At 36.9% G+C, this 13,873-nt stretch overlaps 1 protein-coding gene across 2 annotated transcripts; it reads right to left on the minus strand.

Annotated features, from left to right (window-relative positions):
* Positions 1-1,775: 1,775 nt before the first annotated feature.
* On the minus strand, positions 1,776-13,199 carry LOC25498698 (receptor-like protein 14). Of its 2 annotated transcripts, XM_024769462.2 has the most exons (10): positions 12,894-13,199; positions 12,677-12,814; positions 12,396-12,566; positions 6,501-6,650; positions 6,327-6,395; positions 6,138-6,233; positions 5,890-6,036; positions 5,540-5,614; positions 5,075-5,224; positions 1,776-3,992 (listed from the first exon to the last, which is right to left on the minus strand). In XM_024769462.2, exons 1-10 carry the CDS (start codon positions 13,177-13,179, stop codon positions 1,885-1,887), a joined length of 3,390 nt encoding a protein of 1,129 aa, XP_024625230.1. In that variant the 5' UTR covers positions 13,180-13,199; the 3' UTR covers positions 1,776-1,884. The 2 variants fall into 2 exon arrangements, with proteins under 2 accessions (XP_024625230.1, XP_024625231.1); XM_024769463.2 differs by lacking the exons at positions 6,138-6,233; positions 6,327-6,395.
* Positions 13,200-13,873: the final 674 nt, after the last annotated feature.

Genomic DNA, 13,873 nt, shown 5'->3' on the forward strand with positions numbered 1-13,873 from the left:
TCTGAATATTCTATTGTCGGAAGCTAATTCTTCTATCTCATACGCACCATTTGAAAATACTTGTATAACTTTAAATTGTCCTTCCCAATTTGGCGACCATTTGCTCAAGACTTATCTCTTTTGTCCATAGGCAAAAGTACTTTCCAAAGAAAATTTTCAATGTTCAAAGATTTTAATTTTACCTTCTTATTATAGGCCTTTGTGACACGTTCCTTTTGCCTTAAAAGCACTTCCAATGCCATCATCCTTTCTTCATCTACATCAACCAACTTATCCAACATCATATTCCAATATTCATCTGTCGGAATTTCCATTGGTCTTAGAACTATGGTTGATTGTACATAGATTTCCACTAGTAAAATTGTGTCGTGCCCAAAAGCCAAACGAAATGGTGTAGAGTTTGTTGACTCTTTTGGAGATGTTCTAGATGCCCAAAGGATTCGGTTTAAAGTCTTATGCCAATTTTTTGTCTAACATGTACATGCTTCTTGATCAAAGTAATGACAATTTTATTGGCAGCTTCGACTTGACCATTTGCTTGAGCATAATGTGGTGTCGAAGTGAGCAACTAACCTGTTTGGTTGGCAAAATCAACCATCTTTAATTTTGACCAATAAAGACTGATCTATGATCTGTAGTGATAGTTTCAGGAATTTCAAATCTATAAAGAATATGATTTTGAATAAAACTAATCACAATCACCCAGGTCGACTTTAGACAAAGGAATGGCTTCAATCGATTTAGTGAAATAGTCTATTCCAACTAAAATAAAACGATGACCTCTAGACGAAGAATGATGAATTTCACCAATTATATCTAAATCCCAATCTCTAAATCACCAAGGTTTATTTATGGAATGTAATTTACTTTCAATACTTCTGTTCGTTGAGTGGCACGAACTTTGGTACGAATTTCGACAAACCAATTCGTCGAAGAATCGCGAACCAATTCGTGGTTCTTTCATAAAACTAACGAATTATGTTACTATGGCTTCAATGTGTTGAATACACAATTTTCAAGAAGTTTTTTCTTTTTACCTAAACAAGTACCCAAACGACACTTGTTAATATTTCCCATTTATCATTTATGATCACTTTGATTTTAGATACAGTTAATTTTGCTCCATCAAAGTATTAGTGTGATTTTTCAATCATATTGACAACAGTCCCCATTGTTCAAGACGGTTTGATTACTGTATTTATATCTACCTGTTAGTGGATAACAGAAATCAGTTATGTCGTGTGAAAACTCTTTGTAATCCCTCTAAAATTTGTTTGTAATCTGTGCCAACAAAATTATGCACAAGTTAATAGAAAGTAACAAAGTTAAACAAGTTGGCAAAAATATTGGTTTGCAATACTATGGCTTACCGTGCAACTGAATCTGCTGAACAAATTGGCAAAATTACCTTGAGAGTTATGGTGGCTAGAAAGTAACAATGTTCTGTATACTGAGGCAGTGAGGGATTTTAGTAATGTTCTTTTGATCTTCTTAGCAATGCCTCTAGGGACTATTGAAGCAGTGAAATTTGGCAGCATAAGCTCGCTGAATCAAAGTGTGTCAGAAGTCAGAACTTGATGAACAATATATATGGTCACATACCTGCAAAGAAATGCTACTGCCGCCAAGAAATACTCTCCTTGTTCAAATCAATAGAGTAATAAAAGTCAGAAATACTCTCTTTGTTGATGCAGATACTAGATACCATATGCAATTGGCTAAACTCTTTCAAGTTTTCACACTTAAACTATTTTAAATGGAGTTGACAGTAAATCTTTAAATCATTTTCCTACACTAAACCAAAGTGACTTCATTATTGAATTACAAATAGCGTAAACAAAATAGATATTCATGACATACAACCTCAAATGTAATACATTACCACTAATAAAAAAACTTGTACAAGTTGTCCACGATGAAGTAGTAGCAATTCATACACACCAATCCTATATAATAAAACCATGCCTGCCGCCAGTAAGGATTGATGTACAGAACAATTGGAATTACCAACACTATTGATGTGTATGCCACAACAAAGCTCACACGGAAAACATACATGTCCACCCAAATATCATTATCTCCATCATTGTTCAAACCATTTGGTAATGTAGCAGGTGCTTGTTCACTTGGATTGCAACTTTTTGGCAATGGAGGCCCACAAAGAAATTGATTACCCTCATAACTGCTTTCATCAAATGTACTAAGTTGTCCTTTCCATTCAGGTGTTGCACCAGATAAATTGTTGTGCGCCACACTAAATACTTCAAGGTAGTGCAATCCACTTAGCTGAGGAGGAATTTGGCCACTCAACATGTTGAAAGAAAGATCTAAACTCTCAACCTGTACCAAATTGGAGAATGTTGCTGGAACTTTCCCAGTTAAAAGATTGTTGGACAAGTTCAATGCTCGAATTCTTGTCAAGTTTCCTAGTTCATATGGGATGCTACCATTTAACTTATTATGAGATAAATCAATTCCAGACATATAAATAAGAATACTTACTGTATACGTTTCTAATCTCTTCTTTGAAGTAAAGTTTTCTCTCTCTTTCCCAAATCTGTTATATATTCTATCAACACCATATATGGCTTCATAGAATACTGTTCCATCTGGATCCTCATTCTCAAAAAGCATTTTACCCAAACAACTAGGTATTTCCCCAATAAAATTATTGTAAGAAAGGTCTAGTATATCTAAATCAGTAAGGTGGCATAATTGCTTTGGTATATTCCCTGTGAAGTTATTACCTTTCATAAGGAGAAATTTCAAGCCGGTATCACGGAGGTCATGTATTAGATCATGAATTCCATTTGATATTTCATTGCTGCTAAGGTCTAAAGTCAGTAGGGGAAAAGACAAAACAAGATTCCGCCCGAACATGTTTTTGGATAAACAACTTAATTTGTTGTTGCCCAAATGGATAACGGTGGGAAAAATGTTTACAAAAGAAGGAACACAGCCTGAGAAATTGTTTTGTGAAAGATCTAAAAATGTAAGACTTTCAAGTTCTCCAACCTCCGATGGAATTGACCCTTCTAAATGATTATTGGACATGGAAAGCTCAATCAAGCTTGAACTATTTTTTATTTGGTTTGAAATTTTTCCGGTGAAATTATTATTACTTAGGTCCAAACCTTTGATACTATATAAGTTAAAAAGGTTACTTGGGATGCTACCAGAAAGGCTATTTCCACCCAACAACAAATATGTCAAATCAATGAGTTGACTCCCATCTCCAGACAAGTTATTTGGTATTTCTCCAGACAATTCATTATCAGATAGGTCCAAAACCCTTAAAGAGCTCAAGTGGCATAGCTCATAAGGAATTGAACCGTGAATTGCATTTCTAGACATGTTTAGATGAACCAAATTTGGAAAAATTGAACTGATATTATTACTCAACATTTGACCTGTTATTGCATTGTAAGATACATCAATTGTTGCCATGTTGAGAGGAGGATGGGATGGAAGCTGGAAATTTCCTACAAAGGAACAATTTTGAAGAATAAGATTTTCCATTTTTGTGTTGTTTTCTAATAACCAATTTGGGAACTCTCCTCTTAGTTTACAACCAGTGAAATCCACATAAGTTAAATTGTATTGGTAAAGAAGAAAGTTTGGAAGTGGAATGGAATTGAACTCGGTTATTGATGACAACTGAAGCACTTGCAACTGAAATTTGGGAACCCATGTTTTCATAGTTGAGTGTGAGTCAAGGATGACTTTGTTCCCATTACCGTAGATGAACTTAAGGTTTGAATGATTGGAAAATTGTGTGAATGAAATAGGGAATTCGAATTGGTTTCCTTCAAAATTCAGATATTCAAGGGAAGTAAAACTTGCAAGGTTAGGACCAATATTACCAATAAAGTGATTATTAGAAAGGTTCAAGGTAAGAAGTGATGTCATGTTGAAAAAAGATGAGGGGAGTTTCCCCACAAATTCATTGCCTGATAGATCTAACTCTTCCAACTTCTTAAGCTTCGACCAATCTGAAAAATAAAAGTTTGACAAAAATTTCACTAAAACCGTGGCATATTGATGAAAATACATTTCAACAAATAAAAAGGTTTTGCATTATGACTCAAAATTTGATGGAAGAAGAATATTGTTGCTAAAAATATAAAAGATTTGTTTCAAATATATTTTGTGCTGAAAATATATTTATGGACAATAAATATATTTTTGTACAGTATGAAGGACGATTGATGCAAATATATTTTGAAAGGGAATATTATATTTTTGATGTAAATATTCTTTCACTGAAGGAGAAAAAAATAAAGAAATGTATCTTCAGTGTGTGATATTCGTTCCAAATTTATGAGTTATATTTCTCTATAAATATAGGTTTTGTATCAGAGTAAACATTGAGATAGAGGGGGCTGAAACAAGGGTTTAGAAAGGCAACAACAAAATTAGGGTTTGTATAGAGTTTGTCTCTTGGCAACAAACACTATGGTTTGAGGGTTGATTCACCTTGGAAAACACTATTAGGATTGAGTCTCTTGGTCACGGGAAAAGATTGAGACTTTGGATAGAATTAGGCGGAAAACTTATTCTTGTAACCCATTGATATCTCTTTTGTAAAGTTACTCATCATTATTATAGTGGAACGGAGGGCTGCTCTCTCTTTCAGACTAGGTCAATTTGGACCGAATTAGATGAACAAAATTCTTTTGTGTTCTCTCTTCTTTTCATTAATTCATAATGTAAAAGTTGTTCTAATAATTGAAATGATTAAAACAATTACCTCCATTTGGAAGGACACCGTTTATCCAACAATAAGACATAGACAAAACTTTTAAAGAAGGCAAGTCTCCAATACTTTTGAAAAACTCATTTCTTAGTTAAAAGAGGGATGGACATATTAGTTAAAAGCAAATGGAATTACCACAAATAAGATAACGAGGTGCATCCCATCATATATTAAAATCTCGATATTTTTGGAGATATTTTAAAAAAATAACATTATAGGATATGAAATGTGTAAAATAATTGGATCAATGTTTAAAGATAGTTTACAATGTTGGTGCATAATAATCAATCACATGAATTAGATAAGATGCATTATTACCTCCATCAAGAATTGTCCCTTTAAACTGGTTATTTCTCAAAGTAAGATTCCTAATAGATGGGAAAGCCCATAACCACTGTTGTAGATTGCTTCCATTTATCATATTGGAATCTAAATTAAGAATATCCAATCTGCTTAAATTTTTTGATCCTGAAAAACATAAGTTCGTTTGACTAAAAACTCAATAATTGTTGTTTTAATTGGATAAAATTTGTCAAGCAAATATGTCCCAACTTAAGTTACACATGTAAATAAATAGATATCATTAAAAATTAAAACACCATTGTAACACGAACCCAAATGATTGAAATATGGTATAGCAGAATATTGGGTACCCTTCTAAATGTATGTCGAATACATGCAGTTATTTTTATTTGTTAAATGCACTTGGCAGCCAATATACATTCAATTCAAAGAGTAATGGAGCTGTAACTATGCAACATTTAAAATTAAATGCTTAAATACCTTCACGAACAATTAAATCGACTAATTGATTACTAGTAAAATCGAGAATCTTCAAGCTGGTTAAATTTGACAATCCTGCAAGACGTAAATAATGAACTGATTAATCAGAAGTATTAAAATACTCCTTCCAAGAAAAGAGTAAAAAAATGGTATAAAAAATTGCACTTATCGATCAATAAAAATTTATCTTTTGTTTGTCTAATTTTATCAACAATTGATGCAGGAATATTGTACATGATTTTCTAATGACATTGCCATGATGATCACATGCAAGTACAGAGTTTGAAATATACTCTTTTATTATTTTTACAATAAGTTTGAAATATAATCGAAATATCAGTAGTACTCACCACTAATATCAAGCGATCCATTCAAGTTGTTGTAACTTAAGTCAAGAGATTTGAGACGTGGAAGACCATTTAGGGATGAAAATATATTGTTGCCTAAATTGTTCCAAGATAAGTCAAGGATCTCCAAAGACCTCAGTTTTGATATATCTAGCAACATATAAACATACATGATTGGAGGTCTATATGTTTTTCAAACAAAAATGGAGAAAGAAATAAGATTAATAATTAATATGCAAAGAAACACATACCATTTAGATGTGAAAGAATATTGTTGCTCAAACTGTTGTGGCTCAACGAAAGAACTTGTAAACTGGAGGGCCATGCAAATTCAAATCCATGATTCTCTGATAAATAAAATTGAGAAAATGTCATTATCTGTAGTCACTAGGAATAAGGAGCTTAGAGACCAGAAATTATCAAATGAGATGACAACAAACCTAGGGTCCATAAGTTCATATTGTTTGAAGATAAGTCAAGGATCTCCAAAGACCTCAGTTTTGATATATCTATCGATACATGATAAAACATACATCATTGGTTGTCTATATGGTTTTCAAACAAAAACCGAGAAAAAAATAAGATTAATAATTATTATGCAAAGAAACACATACTATGAATTGATCTCATTGTAAGTTGACTCCATCCTAAACTTAAACTCTTGAGTGAAGAAAGTCCACTAAGAGCAGATGCAATATCAGTTTCTTTGAAGTTGTTGTTCGAAAGGTCAAGGATCTCGAGATTCTTTAATATGGCGCATAATCCTGCACGTTAAATTAATTAATTAGCAGTGTGTGTTGCTGCATATCTTAATAAAATGGAAACTGTTAATCACTTCTATATAGACTGTTGGAATTGGCTTCAAATTTGTGGTTTGGGAGAACAGAGGAATCGTGTCACGATTTGGCCATCGTGACACGATCAGGGAGGCAGTGAGCCAAGTTCTCTGAAAGCAAAATCGTGACACGATCTTGGGAAATCGTGACACGATTCAGAAACTTGCTGGTTAAGTATCTCTGATAAGGACTGGTCATCTTGTGGACCGTTGAATATCGTGACACGATCTAGGGAAATCGTGGCACGATTTCCTCAGGACAGGACTAGTATTTAAAGTGTTCTTGTGCTCATTTGAAGGTTAACCTTGAGAGAACTTAAGAGAGGAAACTTGGAGATCAAAGATGGGATCCTTTGGGGTGTGTTCCTTTGATGAGAGTGAATCTTAGGTTGGGAAAACAACATTGTAATCATCTTGGGATTATGGGTTCATAGTGTGAGGTTGGGAAATTACTCAAGGGTAGGTCTGGGGTTTTGTCTTGTGTAAAGCTTGATAAGCTAGATTCTTGTAACTCTTTTGTAACTCATTCACATATTGGATTGGAGAGCTGCTCTCTCCCCCAGATTAGGCCACATTGGCTGAACTGGGTCAACAATCTTGCTTGGTGTTTTGTTCGTTTTCCTTTATCGTTTATCTTGTATGCTTGTTAGCTCTTAGTGTGGATTTGCTTACATTAGGCTTAGGCTGTTTTGTTGTTGATTAGCTTGGAGGCCATTTGCACTCATAGATTACCTCTATCTCTTGCTCCACACATCTTTGATTTATTCTCATTGGTGTGAAGGTTCATTAGTTGAGCCGGATTCACAACAATTGGCGCCCACCGTGGGGCATAGGCGTGATTGATAGGAGGTATCATGGGGTCAAAGTGGGACATCGAGAAGTTCACCGGAAGTAATGATTTCGGGTTATGGAAGGTTAAGATGCAAGCGGTATTGACACAACAAAAGTGTGTAGAAGCATTGAAGGGTGAAGCGGCGATGCCGGCAACCTTGACACAAGAGGAGAAGCGTGAGATGGTAGACAAGGCAAAGAGTGCCATTGTCTTATGTCTCGGAGATAAGGTCTTAAGGGATGTCGCGAGGGAAGCTACCGCGGCATCGATGTGGGCAAAGTTGGAGTCATTGTATATGACGAAATCTTTGGCTCATAGGCAACTCTTGAAGCAACAACTCTATTCATTTAAGATGGTGGAGTCTAAATCGATCTCGGAGAAACTAACGGAGTTTAACAAGATTCTTGATGATTTGGCCAATATTGAGGTTAACATGGAAGATGAGGATAAGGCTTTGTTGTTACTTTGTTCATTACCAAAGTCCTTTGAGCATTTCAAGGACACCATCCTTTATGGTAAGGAGGGCACTACTACTTTGGAGGAGGTCCAAGCGGCTTTGAGAACCAAAGAATTGACCAAGTTCAAGGACATGAGGGTTGATGAAGGTAGTGAAGGCTTGAATGTTACAAGAGGGAGGAATGAGCATAGAGGAAAAGGCAAAGGGAAATCAAGATCCAAGTCTAGGTCCAAAGGCTTTGACAAATCAAAGTATAAGTGCTTTCTTTGTCACAAGCAAGGTCATTTCAAGAAAGATTGTCCGGATAAGGGGGGCGAAGGTAGTCCTTCGGTTCAAGTTGCGGAGGCTTCGAATGAAGAAGGTTATGAGAGTGCGGGTGCACTAGTGGTAACAAGTTGGGAACCGGAGAAGAGTTGGGTTTTGGACTCGGGATGCTCTTATCACATGAGCCCTAGAAAGGAATATTTTGAGACTTTGATTCTAAAAGAAGGAGGAGTTGTTCGACTCGGAAATAACAAAGCTTGCAAAGTCCAAGGCATGGGCAACGTTCGTCTAAAGATGTTTGATGGCCGTGAATTCCTTTTAAGGGATGTGAGGTATGTTCCCGAACTTAAGCGAAATTTAATTTCCATAAGCATGTTTGATAATCTAGGTTATTGCACTAGAATAGAGCATGGGGTTTGTAAAATTTCGCATGGTGCATTGATTACGGTAAAGGGGTCTAGAATGAATGATTTATACATTTTAGATGGTTCCATAGTAATTGGTAATGCATCGGTAGCTAGTGTTGCATCTCATAATAATTCTGAATTGTGGCATTTGAGATTGGGGCTTGTTAGTGAGAGGGGTTTAGTTGAACTAGCTAAACAAGGTTTGCTAGGGAAAGATAAATTGGATAAGCTAGAATTTTGTGAACATTGCATACTAGGCACACAACATATGGTGAAGTTTGGAAGTGGCATGCATCATTCTAGTAGACCTTTTGAGTATGTGCATTCGGATCTTTGGGGTCCTTCTAAGACTCCTACTCATGGGGGAGGTTCCTATTTTCTTTCTATCATTGATGATTATTCTAGGAGAGTGTGGGTCTTTGTTTTGAAAAACAAAAGTGACACCTTTGAAAAGTTCAAAGAATGGCACACTCTCATAGAAAATCAAATGGGAACTAAACTAAAAGGTTTAAGAACTGACAATGGCCTGGAGTTCGTTTCAGAGCAGTTTAATGAGTTTTGCAGGTTGAAAGGAATCAAGAGGCATAGAACCGTACCACGAACACCTCAACAAAATGGTCTTGCGGAACGCATGAATAGGACTCTTTTGGAACGTGTGAGGTGTATGATTCTAGGAGCTGGGTTACCTAAGAGTTTCTGGGGTGAAGCCGTGACAACGGCTGCTTATTTGATCAATAGATGTCCATCAACGGGAATAGACTTCAAGACACCTATGGAGGTATGGAGTGGGAAACCGGCGGATTACTCCTCTTTGAAGGTTTTCGGAGCTTTGGCATATGCGCATATCAAGCAAGACAAGCTTGAGCCTAGAGCTTTGAAATGTGTCTTCATTGGTTATCCGGAAGGTGTGAAGGGATACAAGTTGTGGAATTTGGAATCTAGTGGAAGATCAAGAGTCTTGATAAGTAGGGATGTTACCTTCGATGAGACCCGGATGGGGATGAAGTGTAAAGACTTAGAGACTCAAGTACCGGAAACTATGGTGGAGAGAACTCAGTTTGAGGTGGAGCTTCCAAATGAAGAAGAAGAAGATGTAGAAGATGAGGCTTCAACATCGGATACAAGTGGAACTCAACCGGTAGTGGATCCTGAGTATCTATTGGCAAGAGATAGAGAAAGAAGGACCATTACGGCTCCTAAGAGATTCGGTTATGCGGACTTGGTGTGTTTTGCTCTAAATGCGGCGGAAGATGTGCAAGACTCGGAGCCTAGAAACTTCAAGGAGGCATTTGAGAGCAAAGAGAGCAAGTATTGGTTGAAGGCGGTGAATGAAGAAATGGATTCATTGGAAAGGAACCAAACCTGGAAACTTGTGAAGCTACCTAATCACCAAAGCGTAGTTGGATGCAAGTGGATCTTCAAGAAAAAGGATGGCATTCCGGGTGTTGAAGGTCCAAGGTACAAAGCAAGACTTGTGGCAAAGGGTTTCACTCAAGTGGAGGGGATCGACTACAACGAGATTTTTTCACCGGTGGTGAAGCATTGTTCCATAAGGATACTTATGGCTATTGTGAATCAATTCAATCTTGAGTTGGAACAAATGGATGTGAAGACCGCTTTCTTACATGGTGACCTTGAAGAGACAATCTACATGGAGCAACCGGAAGGTTTTGTAGAGGACAAGTCTAAGGTGTGTCTTTTGAAGAAATCTTTGTATGGGTTGAAGCAAAGCCCTAGGCAATGGTATCGTCGGTTTGACGAGTTTCTTTTGAAGACCGGTTTTGTGAGAAGCGGATATGATTCTTGTGTGTACATGTTGAAGAAGAATGAGAAAGTCATTCTCTATCTTCTTCTATATGTGGATGATATCTTGATGGCAAGCTCTAGCAAGGATGAGATTATGAAGCTCAAGGAAAGGTTAAATGGTGAATTTGAGATGAAGGATCTTGGTCCGGCAAAGAGAGTTCTTGGGATAGATATCAAGAGGAATCGTGACAAGGGCGAACTTTTCTTATCTCAACTTGGTTATTTGAAGAAGGTGGTGGAGCGGTTTAGAATGTCAAACTCTAAAACCGTGAGCACTCCCTTGGGTCACCACACAAAGTTGTCCATACAACAATGTCCTCAATCCGAGGATGAGAAGCAATTGATGGAAGGTACTCCCTATGCAAGTGGGGTTGGAAGCATCATGTATGGAATGGTTTGTAGTAGGCCGGACTTGGCTTATGCGGTTAGCATTGTGAGTCGGTTTATGGCAAATCCGGGAATTGTGCATTGGCAAGCTTTGAAGTGGGTTTTGAGGTATTTGAATGGGTCGTTGAAGGGCGGTTTGAAGTACACAAGGGCAGCTCAAGATGAAGACGCTTTGGAGGGGTATGTTGATGCGGATTATGCGGGCAACGTGGACACTAGAAAATCCTTGTCGGGTTTTGTGTTTACTCTCTATGGCACGGCGATTAGTTGGAAGGCAAATCAACAATCCGTGGTGGCATTATCTACAACTCAAGCGGAGTACATCGCACTTGTTGAAGGTGTGAAGGAGGCCATATGGTTGAAAGGGATGATTGGTGAGTTAGGAATTACTCAAGAATGTGTGAAGATACATTGTGATAGTCAAAGTGCCATTCACTTGGCAAATCATCAAGTGTATCATGAAAGGACAAAGCACATTGACATTCGCCTGCACTTTGTTAGAGACATGATTGAAGTTAAAGAGATCATGGTTGAAAAAGTGGCATCGGAGGAGAATCCGGCGGATGTGTTCACCAAGTCATTGCCTCGATCAAGATTCAAGCATTGCTTGGACTTGATCAATTTTGTCGAAGAGTAATTCCATTTTGGAGAGAGCAGCATGGTGGTTGATGGTTAAATTGACATCACCACCAAATTAGAAGTCAAGGTGGAGAAATGTTGGAATTGGCTTCAAATTTGTGGTTTGGGAGAACAGAGGAATCGTGTCACGATTTGGCCATCGTGACACGATCAGGGAGGCAGTGAGCCAAGTTCTCTGAAAGCAAAATCGTGACACGATCTTGGGAAATCGTGACACGATTCAGAAACTTGCTGGTTAAGTATCTCTGATAAGGACTGGTCATCTTGGGGACCGTTGCATATCGTGACACGATCTAGGGAAATCGTGGCACGATTTCCTCAGGACAGGACTAGTATTTAAAGTGTTCTTGTGCTCATTTGAAGGTTAACCTTGAGAGAACTTAAGAGAGGAAACTTGGAGATCAAAGATGGGATCCTTTGGGGTGTGTTCCTTTGATGAGAGTGAATCTTAGGTTGGGAAAACAACATTGTAATCATCTTGGGATTATGGGTTCATAGTGTGAGGTTGGGAAATTACTCAAGGGTAGGTCTAGGGTTTTGTCTTGTGTAAAGCTTGATAAGCTAGATTCTTGTAACTCTTTTGTAACTCATTCACATATTGGATTGGAGAGCTGCTCTCTCCCCCAGATTAGGCCACATTGGCTGAACTGGGTCAACAATCTTGCTTGGTGTTTTGTTCGTTTTCCTTTATCGTTTATCTTGTATGCTTGTTAGCTCTTAGTGTGGATTTGCTTACATTAGGCTTAGGCTGTTTTGTTGTTGATTAGCTTGGAGGCCATTTGCACTCATAGATTACCTCTATCTCTTGCTCCACACATCTTTGATTTATTCTCATTGGTGTGAAGGTTCATTAGTTGAGCCGGATTCACAACATAGACTTACCTTGTATATGAAGATCTGAGTCCAATCCAATCACACTCAAATGGAGTTCCTTCAAAGATTTGAATCCCCTTAGTGAAGGCAGGATTTCATTACTCAAATTGTTGTAACTTATGTCAAGGACCTCCAAATGTAGCAACTTTGATGGAATTGTCTCCAAAACTGTCTGAAAATCTATGGTACAATACAAATATGTATTAGTGTTATGAAATTAATTTGCTAAAGCAATTAAAAATTATTATTTTATTTTTTAAGAAAGAAAACTAAAACTGGCCTGTCCTCACCGTGAAATGAAACCATAACGCTCGTATCAGCTAACGATAGAGATTTAAGAGAAGAAAGTCCATCCAAACAAGACAAAATGCTGATAGCATTATAGAAAAGATTGAAACCCAAGTCAAGAACTTCCAAATTATTCAACCCTGCATAATAATATGTAAATGAAAATTATGGTTTATTATGTTAAAAATCTATTGATTTTTACTTTGCTTGAAAAATAACCTTGATCAGTTCTTGTACAATTGGATATTCCAGACCCGGACAGGTCGAGAGTCGTCAAATCTTTGAAGATTGCAAAATCCGAATAGTTAAGTGATCCGGTATTGTAAGATTGAAGTTTGATTTTGGTGACTCTTCCAGTGGTAGTGTTGCATTCAATTCCAACCCACTCACAACAATCAGTACCGATGTTTACCCAAGACAGAGCAATAAGAGCTTCTCTCTCTTGCTTCCAACACCCTTCCACTAAAACCAAAACCAACAGAAACACACATAATAAGCTCTTCATTTTTTCTTCACGTTTAATTGTGTAAGATAATTGGATTAATTGGCCGTTTAAATAAAGAAAACCCCTGTTGGGGTCCAGCCATGATAGCAACAGTAATGCACCAATGGGAAACGTTGAGTTAACCCCTTTGGCAGTCAACCCGTTCAAATGGTTTTATTGTACGTGCCGTGTTGAAGGCTTCCATACCACTCTTTTTTTTTTTTAGAGAATAAAAAAAAGTGTCACCTCAAAATCCATTAAAAAAAAGAGTTATGATATTTGTACAACCATATCTAACAACTTTGATGACAACTTTTATTTACTCTTTTTCTATTGGTCCAAAACAATAGAGAGAGAAAAAGAAAGAGAGAGATTAATGATATAATGTGAGTATGAGAGAGAAAGTTGTCTAAAAGTTGTCAAAAAGTGGATGTACATATATCATTTCTCTTAAAAAAAAGTGTAAAAAAAATGAAATAATAAAAAAATATATACATTCATAAAATCCTAACATAAATATGGAAACTAACATGACGCAAAGTCATCCTAGCAAAACTATGAGCGACTTCATTGACTTGTCTCTGAATAAACCTAACATTAGAGGTTACTAAATCAGAAACTAACAAGCGTCTACAATCATTAATTACTGCGCTAAAATTAGAGACGCCACTTTTACCACCATAAAGACTATCCACCACAATTTTGGAATCAAGCA

The sequence above is a fragment of the Medicago truncatula genome, chromosome 7, assembly GCF_003473485.1.
Source record: "Medicago truncatula cultivar Jemalong A17 chromosome 7, MtrunA17r5.0-ANR, whole genome shotgun sequence".
Taxonomy (NCBI): Eukaryota; Viridiplantae; Streptophyta; class Magnoliopsida; order Fabales; family Fabaceae; genus Medicago; species Medicago truncatula.

Bases quoted from the DNA above. Each gene is read 5' to 3' on its own strand.
- LOC25498698 (XM_024769462.2), bottom strand. From the start codon at position 13,179: ATGAAGAGCTTATTATGTGTGTTTCTGTTGGTTTTGGTTTTAGTGGAA. The intron at 6,651-12,395 runs GTAAGTCTATGT...TTTAACGTGCAG, and splicing joins CTCAGATCTTCATATACAAG to GATTATGCGCCATATTAAAG. The intron at 6,396-6,500 runs GTATGTGTTTCT...ATGTATCGATAG, and splicing joins TACAATGAGATCAATTCATA to ATATATCAAAACTGAGGTCT.